This window comes from Lagopus muta, chromosome 13 (assembly GCF_023343835.1).
Source record: "Lagopus muta isolate bLagMut1 chromosome 13, bLagMut1 primary, whole genome shotgun sequence".
Lineage (NCBI taxonomy): Eukaryota > Metazoa > Chordata > Aves > Galliformes > Phasianidae > Lagopus > Lagopus muta.
In genome coordinates, this window is record NC_064445.1 from 8,733,079 (window position 1) to 8,745,276 (window position 12,198).

At 36.1% G+C, this 12,198-nt stretch overlaps 1 protein-coding gene across 1 annotated transcript in view; it reads right to left on the minus strand.

The window, feature by feature from the left end:
• The window catches only part of LOC125699886 (connector enhancer of kinase suppressor of ras 2-like), a 172,203-nt gene that overhangs the window by 100,932 nt on the left and 59,073 nt on the right, over window positions 1-12,198 (minus strand). Inside the window, exon 2 of the mRNA XM_048959890.1 lies at window positions 8,446-8,609. Coding sequence (XP_048815847.1) covers window positions 8,446-8,609 — 164 coding nt within the window. The remainder of the gene's footprint in view (window positions 1-8,445; window positions 8,610-12,198) is intronic.

Genomic DNA, 12,198 nt, shown 5'->3' on the forward strand with positions numbered 1-12,198 from the left:
TTTTAAAGTATCTCTTGAAATGAATTATGAGTGCAAGATTACAGAGGATAAGAGATGCAGTATGTTGCAAAAAATCAGGATTTTGAACAGCAGTGAAACACTCAAAGTTCAAATAATAATTGATAGGATTTCTTTTTGGAAATACAATGTCATAACTGAGCGTTACACTCCTGCATCTCCTTCCCACTGAGAATTTCAGTGGTACATTGCTACTTGTGCAACATAACATGCACTGAATCAGTATGGCTTGCAAATCAGGATCCTAAAGAAGAAAATAAATTATTCCTTTCTGCAAGGGAAAAACAATTTTGCTATTGAGATACATAAGCAATAAATAAAGCTGATCCTTCCCTATGAAAAAAGCTACAATCTTAGAAAAAAGTATATCCATTTCTAAATTTCCCAATACTGGTTTTATACCACTGTTTTAAAGTCACGTAGTGTTATTATTTTTCATTACAAGAGTAAAAATTAACAGTGCTTGACATGGGCCATTGCAAAGACAAGAGTTTCTTTGATGTTTAAAACTTCAAGTACTTCACTTTTAGGTTATTCATAAAAATATATATACATTTGCAGAACTTTTTTTTTTTTTAGTTAAGGAGGAAAAGCTAATCTCTTCTTGCAATGGCTCGTTGTTCTCCCTTTATGCTCAAAAAAATTATCCTGGACCCCCTGAACTTAATGTACTTTCCTTCTACTATTTAATGTAATTACCTGGGTCTGAATTAGCTGGATTAAGTCAATGTACTGCAAATCCTAGCTTTAACGTTTTGACCACCAGCATAAGTTACTGCAATACATGAAAACTAGTACTTTCAATAATATAAGTTTAAGGTAGCAATTTCAACAGGCTAATAGATTTATTTATTAAATGTTCAATGAAATAGTAGACAATTAATGTTATGCAGTAATTCACAAAATACATGCAGGTTTCTAACAGAAAGCATGAAGGTCCTCTATGCTAAAAGTCTTGATTTTAGAGAAACTGTCTATTTCTCTCAATACAACCTATTAAAAAGTATCATTTCTGTGTTTGCAATGAAGATTAGAAGAGAAGTGATGCTGTCATGAAGCACTACAGAGCTTATAGCTTTACTGAGTTTAACTCTGGCGCATAAGGATGCTGTTTCAGGGGATTTTCATGTCATCGCAACATGCTTAACAAGATCTGCACTTGTATACTTCACAAAATGAAGCATGAACTTTTGAAAACCTTGCAATGGGTATAGAACCATTTCTAGTGACTTTTATTGTAACAATGACTTGAAGTCATCAGTAAGCATTATTTAATATCTGTATATCTGTAAAGGTCTAATAAGTATGTATAACATAGAAGCCAACAGAGCATGAAACTCAAACAGCCCTTCTTTGCCACTGCAGGTTTTCCCCCCTCTCATATGTGAGGAAATCAAACAAGAAAGATAAGGACTATCTGAAGCCACTGACATGAGCCTCATGTTTACAAGTCAGTGCACATATGGATATCTGAGCTCAGTAAATTAACATGGATATGCATCAACAAACAATAATTATGTTTTACAACAGCCCATAAAGAGCAGAAGAATGATGGACTCCCACTGTCAAAGCTTCACTACATTCAACTACAGAAAAGTTTTCATTAGTTCAAAATTTATTGCACCCACCAAAAATAAACAAACCCTAAACACAGCCCACAGCCAAATCTCAAAACAAGGTATCTGGCTGATATTATAGTTACATATTTGGTCAGTGTTCCTGGACTGTCCAGAGTCAGCAGTATTTCCACAGCTCCAAAAAATCCAGAGGACTCACCTCAGCAAACTTCACCAAGACACTGTTGGCTAAGCTAAGGTGCTTTTCAGAAAGTTTAGCAGTACTTACTTTTGCAATATATACATGCTGTCTATAAAACTCAAAAAATGCCTAATCAATGCCCCCACATACACAAATGTAAGAAACAGCTGCTTGGTATTAAATACCACATAATAATGTTGTGAAAAATACATTTACCGAAAGTATTATATTCTGCAATCTATGGCATTCTATATAAAAACAGGAGCTCATAAAGATTAGGGGCTGTGATGGCTGATCAGTTTTGTGCATGTGGTTTTGTATGACAGGATTGTTGTTCATATCATAATACAATAACCGCCATCATGAAAGCCAGAGTGATCTGAAAAGGATAGCCTGACTCAGACAAACTCCCACACTTCAACCTGAATTAGAGTTTCATCCCTTCAACCTGGTCAAGCCTTGGCTCCTATTTACTCAGTCTCTACTTGCAAAAGAAAAAGCCCACTTTCCTCAAAGCTCTGTGAAAATGTAAATGCACTCTTAGTCCTCCACAAACATCATGCAGAAATGGAAAAAGTGTAAAAATCTATTTTGAACTAATATTTGCAATAGCAGTGTTGATAATCTCTTACAAGATATTTATTTATTTACTTATTGTGGAAAGCTTTAATCATATACACTCTAATGACACCGTTAAAAGTACTGTAGAAATTCAGCAACGTGTTTTATCATGAAACGAGAAATGGCAAAGGACAAACTGTTCATTGCAGGGGAGTTGGATTAGATGACCTAATGAGGTTCAATAAGGCCAATTGTAGGGTGCTGCTCTTGGGTCGGGGCAATCCCAGGTATTTATACGAACTGGGGGAAGATCTCCTTGAGAGCAGCCTTGCAGAGAAGGACTGGGGGGTCGTGGTAGACAAGAAGCTGGACATGAGCCAGCAGTGTGCGCTTGCAGCCTGGAAGGCCAACTGTGTGCTGGGCTGCATTAAAAAGGGGAGGCCAGCAGGGAGAGGGAGGTGATTGTCCCTGTCTACTCAGCTCTTGTGAGGCCACATCTGCAATACTGCATCCAGGCCTGGGGCAGGAAGGACATGGAGCTCTTGGACATTGAAAATCATATTTAAAACTTAATTAGTTTTCTTCAGTGTCCTGATCCTTGTAAATTTTTAGAAAAACAATATTTGGTAATACACTTGAAGATTGGAAAAGAAATTACCGTAGAATCCATGAAATTGTCCAAACTGCTTGACTTAGAAGTCTAAAGAATGAAGCAACTAACTAGACAAAGCAAAAGATGATGCATCCTTTCTGTTGTGTGGAATAGTCAGCCAACACATGCAGTAGTATTAATTCAGTAGGTTGGCACAGCATAAGGGATACCACTGGGCTGCCAAAAGATGAACTTCTTTTCCAACTGAGATGCATGTGTATGTATAGACAAAATTAATGCATGTGTCAGTATCGTCTAAGGACACTAAGGAGAGAGAACACCTCTTCATTTTTCTCTGCAGAATATCTCAAAAATAAGATAATTTATTTCCATCTATTTAAGCATCAACATATAAAATGAATAATTCACTCTGGAATAATTATATTAATCTTTGAACAGGGGAAGTGGAGGTTGAGGAAATAAGCATCTGACACATCCAATGACTTGTTAAAAATGCAACTTGATTACACATCAGGCAAAATAATGAAAAACTCTTCCCAGAGTACTTCCAATACTGACAAAGCAAAAAAGAATCAGCAGAAAAGATGAAAAGCATCTAAATAGAGATCACTGTAGCTACAGCCACTGGAAAGTAGTATTACTTTAAGGAAAACTTGAGTGATTTTAGTACTGAAGAAACAACTTCATTGGTAGATACAGAGACAGCTGTGAAAGATTGGCTGTGTCGTTTCAGCATGGTGCACCTCCCAGTGAATGCCTGCAAACTGCTTTCAGCCTGGCCAAACTAAAATACCATAATTGTTGTAATTTTATCAGTGATGGGCCTGGTCATTTGTTTGGGGAAAAAAAAATAACAATATTTGTTTGGTAGCTATGCCCCATACATGCATAGCTTAAACAATATTGTAAATATACTAGCAAATTAAACTTGTGCCAGATGTTACAGACATGTTGATGCACAGGTGAGTAATTTGCCTTCTAGCAGGAAAACTGCTGTTCTTGGACTGCTAGCCTTTGCAGTAAATGCAGGGAGAATTTTTGTAATCTTTATTTCTCCTTAAAAGATATCACAGCACATAATTTCACTAGCTGAATGCCTATGAACTAATTGTACTTTCAATTACTTTAGATGCAATCTATGTTTGAACATGCTTTTTGTCCTTTTCCATTCATTTTCCTTCCAGACATCAAAGTCCTAGTAGTATATTTATGTTTTAATTGTGGGGACCTTTACTACGTACCGACTTCAATTGACCTAATGAAATTAAATTTAAATGCATAGATTTGAAAAACAAGCCACGTTGACCCCAAAATCACTTCTTTCTCCCCAATATATTTTACCATCTCTCAAATAATTATTTTCCCCAGGCTCTGCTACTACTTCAGTCAATCAATGCCTTCGTGCAATTAGTCCTTCAATACATTTCCTGATTAGCATTTCAACTTTAATAAAATTACAATACAAAGCCTAAATGGCCTGAGTGTTTTCATCCATAGATGTTATTTAGGTCACTTCAAATAAATAACTGCAAAGCAGGTTCTGACCACAGTGGTAATAAAGGATTTTGATGCTTAAGATACATTTTTTCACCACAGCTATCATTTCCAATTATCTTCATAATTAAAACAGTACTCAAAAAAAAAAAAAAAAATCTTTCTAGAATGGTCAAAGAATTGAAACTGAAAATATGGCTCACCTATGACTTTTACTTTCATAGCACATAAATTCAGCCTCGAGCAACCCCAAGAAACTGCCAGCTCTTTCTCCCCTATAGTGAGATACCCTCACCTTCTGCCCCTCAGTTCTACCTTTTCAAAAATCAGATTATTCTTGCATTTTAAAAATGTTATTTTTGAGATAAAAACATATATTTCTGTTATGCTTGGGTGTAACAAATACTTCCAGTATTCTCTTTTTAGATTTCTCATATCACCTTTTTTCATACTGCATATCATTTTCCAACAGAGAATCTTTTCTACATAGGACTCTCACAATTCATGCCTAATTAGATAATGCTCTGGACTGAGCTTTCCAAAGAAAAAACATTAACTGAGATTGTATATATTAGTAACATCTTTAATGATTTTATTCAGAAATAATATTGTGGTTCGAATCAATTAATCAAGATACAATATTAGATCATAATTCTATTCATTTGTGAAAAGTGGTACAAAATCATAAAGGGCAAACGTGTAGCAGATTCCTCAACAAAGCCTTCCCTGCCTTCAATGGCTTGCATTTGAGTCTAATTAATAGCTTGTTCAGGACAGGGAAGAAAAACACAGAACTGTATCCTATTTTTAGTTTGCTTTTGCTCTTAGAAACCTGGGCATTTAGTTACGTATGTGCTGTGTGTTGCTTCAGATCACAGACAGAAGCAGGGGCACTGCTCTTTGATGCGTAACCCCCAACAAACAAGCATTGCCCACCCCTGCCAAAAGGCAGCGTGGGCTGATGGCCAGAGCCTAAGGGAGTGCATATGGGAAATAGTGCTTTGCAACGTGCACTTCTGGTGTGTTCCAAGAGCCTGAGAGGAGACAGTCAAATTTCCCCTGGTTTCCTGAAGCAGTAATGTAACTGTTCTGCAGCTGAAATCATGGCCAATGTGCAGCTGAACTTCTGATGCATCACTGAGCCTAAGCTTACCTGAGAGATTTCTACAGCACATTGGAAACACTTCTGCTTAAAGTCTTATATAACCCATCTTGCTACGATGGAGTGGAACATCCCATCCCACTAATGCTGCCTGTAAGAAATAGGTCATACAACTTGGACACTGACAATTGCCAAATAGAAATCAATTTAGAATGTCATGTACAAAAAAAAAAAAATCAATGCTCATTGACGTGGCCCAGCAAGCGGATGATACGCAGAGCACAAAGCAGGACTGATGGGCATCGATGCGAACAGGAGCGCAGCTATCTGCGCTTGGGAGCGCGCGGTGCGGAGCACGGTGGATGATGCTCTGCTGGAAGCACAGGGTGTGTGAGTGCCGTGGGCAGAGGGAGCGAGCCCTGCTCTTGCCACCTCCTGAACATGGCGTGCTGGGCAGGGCTGCCTCAAGAGATGTTTCCTCTGCATTTTCTTCATAACAAGTTTTGAAAAAATATTTTTTAATGCGTCTATATGTATGAATCTAAGCATACGCTTACTTGGTACTTTATATATTCTGACAATATGTAAAAACACACACCCAGTTCATTAGTGTATTAACATCTCAGTGGTTGGGGTTGCACCAGGCTGCATCCCATAGAACTCAGAAAATTAGGAGTCTTTAAGACATTCTGATTCAAAGAGTTTCTTGTATGAAGTTATTCTAGTTCCTGTTTAGTGACATGGGTAAGATACAGATCCCTCTTTTTTTATGATTAGTTTTACCCCATTTTTTTTCTTAAGACTGGCTGGCCTACTAAATATCCATTACAGCGCCTATCTCCAATCCACAATTCTCACTGTTCACCTAAACAAGCAATAACAGATTAATGTTTCAAAACTTTGGGCACTACAGTAATATTTTAGAAGTGTATTTCAGTGTTAATAAAGGCAGCATCAGATCTCCTACCATTCAACCACTGCCATTATTTAAAATAATTTTTCAATTACGGTTTTCAGTTAAATAGACTTAAATTATTATAGGTTAAGAATAGATATATTACTTAATCTTGTAAAAGTTTTAATTGTGATCCTTGCTTAGTAGGAAGCTGCAAAGGCTAAAGAATGTGTTGTACATAGCAGCAAGGCAGAAATGTCAGAAGCAAGAGAATACCCCCAAAAGCAGAGCCACAGGCAGCAAAGATTCATTCATCAGAAAACACATGGAATGGGCTGGAAGATAAAAATTTAGACGATGAACAAAATGTATTTTTAAAGTAGGAGTTTTAGAAAGAGTAAGGATGGAAGGAAGGATAAGGGCTTAAAGGCAGGAGGCTAAATAACAGATACCAGGAGCTGGAAAATCCCAACCCTGCTTTAAAAGGAAAAATAACAGCGTCATGGGAAAGCACAGTAGGATGAGAGCTGCACTGCTGACCTGCAGTGGGGCCAGCATTTAGGAGGTAAGATTCTTTTATTAAAAAAAAAGAAAAAAAGAGAGATTGAGAAAAAAAAGAAAAAGAAAAGAAAGCAGTGAGGGTCCTCCTAATAGGCACTCTTGACTGAAGTTTTCTTTTTCCAGAAGAAATTTCCTGGGTCTTTTATGTCTTAATGGTATCAGGCAACAGCACTGTATTGTTCTTTAAATAAAATAACACTAGGGGATATTTAGGTTCCTTTTATGTGAAGGCAATTATTTAGTTGAAAAACATCTGAGTTTAATTCTAAAATGATTCAGAATCCATAAAATTTAGCAGGTTATGCATTGCACACCAATTTACAGGTATGCCTGCATCAAGCTCAGAAGCGTGTTTCTACTTTTAACATAGTTTTATTTATTATTTTCACGTATTTTGACATAGAAATTGCTTAATTTGTAGAAGAAGATGTCAAGTTACATGAAGTATATTTTGTAATTAAGAGCACTTGCAGTAAGCACATGCACAATAAAAGGTACTTCATATTGTTTTTTTCTTCTAGAACATCAAGTGCATTTTGATGCAATTGTTTTCTCTTTTATTCCTTAGTGCAAGTTGCCTTGTTGGAGGCAATTTATGTTATCAAAATTCCACAAGATCAGTGACTTGATGAAAAAGTAGAACTCACGATAAAGAGGTAAAATTCTGGAACTGTCCCTTATGATTTACATACTTTTAGATTTTTAGATATATTTTCTACATTCTTTCACCTGTCTTCTTGAACAAAGCAAGCACATTTTTCTTTAGAATTAAGTTAATAGAATCCATTTTATTTTCTGTCAGGAATAATATAAAAGAAAAAAACAGTTTCTGATATAAAATATTTTGTTCAGAGGCTAAGAGAAATAATAACCTGTTATATGAAAAAAAAGAGTTTTATTCAAAATTTGGATGCTTGCAGGTTGCTAAGGAAGCTTTAAATCAACATAGATGCCTGTTCTTTGGATACAGTCAATTTTATCATCCTGATCTTGTCTTAAATCTCATTTTAAACAATCTTCCAGTCTAATAAACATTACCTTCTTGTTCCTGAGTACAATCTTTTTGAATGTTGGCATGGTTAAAACATTCAAGTGTACTTGGTTCAGTGCAGTGTGGCAAATGTCTGTGGAATGCAGGGGCATATGGTGTATAATTACAGAACCATATGGATGCCAGTAGTAATAGTCAACAGCATTTGAATACAGGACCTAATAAGTTGGAGGAAGAGCAATAATAGACCATCATACACAATCATAAAATCATAGAATCATATGGATACATATAGTTTCTTTATAGCTGAAAGAAGCCTGTCCTTTAATCTGGCAAATCCAGTGTTTCTGTACAAGCACACAGCAAGAGAATGTAGTCTGCACTATTTTAATTTTGGCTTGGAAATTTCTAGACCCACATAACTAAGATGAGCGATGCAGAAAATTACTTACCAATGCACAAAGCAGATCAACTGCTTCCAGTATCAGTTCTTGGTGGCCAATGCGAGTAACTCCCAGTTCCTCAAGCTCTTGGTGAGTGATGTGTAGCAGCTGTTCACCATTGATCTTTTCTCTTTCAAAATTTTTTATGTATTGTTGGAGGCAATCATCAAGGCCTTTTAAAACAAAAAAGCCAACAATGCACATTCAGAAACAAACAATAATTCTACAATGGACAAGTACAGAAATGTCTGTAGAATACAATTACAAATCCTTCCTTAGATCTATAAAGGAAAATAAAAATAAACACAGCTTAACTTACGTAGTAGCACACTTCATAGCACTAAAAACCAAAATTTGTACTACTGACACTATTTTCAAAACCCTTAAGCATTTTAGCACGAATTTAAAGCCTTCATGTTACTTATTAGGGAGATAAGGGGAAGGATAAAGAAGCACACAGTGACACTGTGGAAAACTTTTTTCTTATGATGTTGTGGAGCCCTAAGTATATGTTTAGCTTATGACTAGGAGTAGATACTTCTTGGGATGCTTCTTGTATGACTCTTCATATGGTGCAGTTATCTCTGTAATAAGGAAGAGTTCTTTAAGCTTAGTAATCCATTGTGAAAAGACCCAGTTTGGGTGTTTTTTTTTTCAAGTCTGACTATCCAGCTTTCTGAACCACATAACATATATGTGTTATTTTTACAGCTGGCATCAGATACAGTTATGCAATTTCTGCCCATGCACACAGTATTACTCCATTTCATGCTGAAACTTGATATAGTAAGAATAACAGACTTGGTAGTTGTCAATCTGCTCTCTGAGACCAGAAAAGGGACCAATAAACAACCTGAGTCCAAAAATCTTCCATTCCTCCAAATCTATTTCAGAGCCACGCAAGTTAGAACAGTGTGACTTTCTACTATTGAAAGTTATACCAGGTTATGTAGAATTCCCTCAAGGATTCTATTTAGAAGTGTACATATCCATTTTCATTTTCCATCTCCAAGGAAATAAATAGGAGGCATTACTTTCAGAGCAGTCCTCGTACTATATTCACTGGAAACTTGCTATTCTCCTAGAAAATCTTTGGAGACTTACAAATCAGATGTAATTAGAATTTTTGGAGGCAGGTGGGTTTGGTAGGTGGGGTTTAATCTCTAGTATTTGTTCTCCAGTGAATTGGGTAAACTCAAAATCCACAAGACGTATGGATATCCAGGAACAAGTGCAGAGTTTTTACATAAAAAGTGCATTCATTCAGTATATTTTTTGTCAACTGTTTCATGCTAAGAAATACAAGTGCTCAAATAGTAACAGAATGCAAATGCAATCAATCTGTGTTAAGAAATCAGAAAATATCAACAGAATGGGAAGTAACAGACAGATTAAGCTATTCTCCACAAGGAGGAAAATCGTGTACAATGACACCTGTGAAGAGCAGAGAGAAGACTGCTAAGACATCTCCCTTTCTATTGCTTAATATTGGAAACATTGGAATAATGTTGAAAATAATGGGGTTCCAGTTAATTGTATCTATTATTAAAAGTAAAGCTGCCTGAGATTTTCCTAGTACTGCTGAGATTATTACCAAAATGTAAACAAGTAATTAAGTCTGTATCTCAGGTTCCCATCTACAAAAAGATCAGTTTTAGCTTTGTGGAGACAGGGTATCTTGGGTAACAACCATAAAGAAACTCCCTGGAAAATCATGATGAAACTGGCTACACGTATTTAAGGACTGCTAGGTTCCACATGGGATCTTTGTCCAGTGGTCATGAGAAAGACCTACAACATTCAGCTCTCTTTTGAAAGGAAAAAGGAATGGATTTATCATAAGTCTATAACCAGCAGTCTGTTTTGTTTGTAACAAATGCCCAAGCCTTTCCTCTGTTCTGGAAGCGTGTGCAAACAGGAGACCACTTCTCTGCATCTCTTCCTTGGTTTAAATGATTTAATGAATGGTTTTATGTAAGTAGGTTTCAGTCTGGATTGGTTGAAAACTGGTCACTGCAAGTTGTGCATGCATTATTTAACACTGGAAATTCAAAGCCACTACATATTTCTAAATAATTTTCAGAAATACTGAGTAAACCCCATGGCAAGTGTTCACCAGAAGCAAACATATTTCTATGAACAAACTTGTCAGAAAAAGTCACTGAAAGGACTATCAAAAATAAAACTATTTTGAGCAAAAGTGAAACAAATTAATTTAGGATGTCAGTATCATGGTTACAAATGAGCATTTGTTGTAGTCAGAAAGATCTAAAAGATACCAGAAGAATGTGACACCCTATGAAAAGTGTATAGCCAGATGAATTAAATGTGCCTTTATGCCAGAGACAATATATGACAGAACAGCAAAATATGAAATTTGTGTTATGCATTCTGCTCTGTAATAGCTCCCCAGGGCATCTTTAGAAGGCGTTAACTTACTGGTGCAAACAGTATGCCAGTTGACAACAGAATACAGAAAGACATCATTAAAAATCCAGGCTGTCTCATAGCATGACAGCATCTAATAGAGACACACACACAAAGAAGTATCTGTCCATTGCTCTCTGTCTACCTAGGAACTAAGTATTGTATCCTATTACTCCTTTTCTTCTGATGTAAAAAGTAAATGTGAGGTCTTACAAAGCAAGAATTTAGCTGACAGTAGTTTCAGTCCTTATTCTCACACTTGTAATTATCTTGAGCAGGAAAATATCAAAGATGCAATTAGAAAGAGTATAAAATGAGATCACTTTGACTCACCAAAGCAAAACAGAATATTTACTTCCTCCAGCCACTTAGGCCTCATTAGTGCTCTTTCTGCAATTTTGTCAATATAATTTCTGTTTACAAATAAGACTTATATTAGTTGATGTTCATAGCTATGAAGCTGCTAGGCTGCATTAACCCTGTTCTGTATGTAGGCAAATAAAATTAAATCACTATTCCCAAGTTACACAGTATCAGTATCACTGTTTGCAGGAAGCAGGGAAGCTTGCATATTCTTACATTGCTGGGGATAGAGTTTATACATAACCAATATAGCGTTCATAATACAATAAAATAATTCAAGGAAAATAGTTTACGCATGCATGTTTTAATGTAAAGTTGAGATTTAACATCCATGAAATGTGCTACTTTGTCTCTTTCTGTTTTTAGGTAAAAGACAGCTTATTCCATTCACATGGACTAGGAAACTTTATCTCCAGATCCAAAGAATAGATGAAAACCAAGATTTTTGCTATCTGCACTGCAAAACACAATCTTGAAAATAAGGCAAGGAAGAGAGCCTTAATCAAGGCAACATAAAGAGAGAGAACAGGGAAAAAGCCAGGAGAAAGGGCTGGAGAAAGAGAAGTCAGTTAGCTTTACAGGTTTTTTTCCTGATCTGCACAATTATTAAGAAAGGAATTGATAAAACAAAGCAAAGCAGTGTGTAATAAAAAAATTCTGCATTGACCTAGCTGAAATCAGATTTAGGTATTAACTCCAAGCCAATGTTACAAAAGAAATACTAGAAATACTACATGTTATGGGCAACAAGGCCCATGAGATTAAAATGAATCTTTGCATTGATGTCACCAAATATTGAGTTTGTTTTACATTAAATCCATAAACACAGTTTGTGTGTTATGTAAAGATCTGTCCCCCTGGCACCAGGAATATTGAGGGAAAAATGTGTAAAAGAAAAGAACAAATTGTTGCCTTTTATATAAAAAGTCAAATTATGGAGACAGGGCAGCTCTCACAGGGGAGAAATGTAGT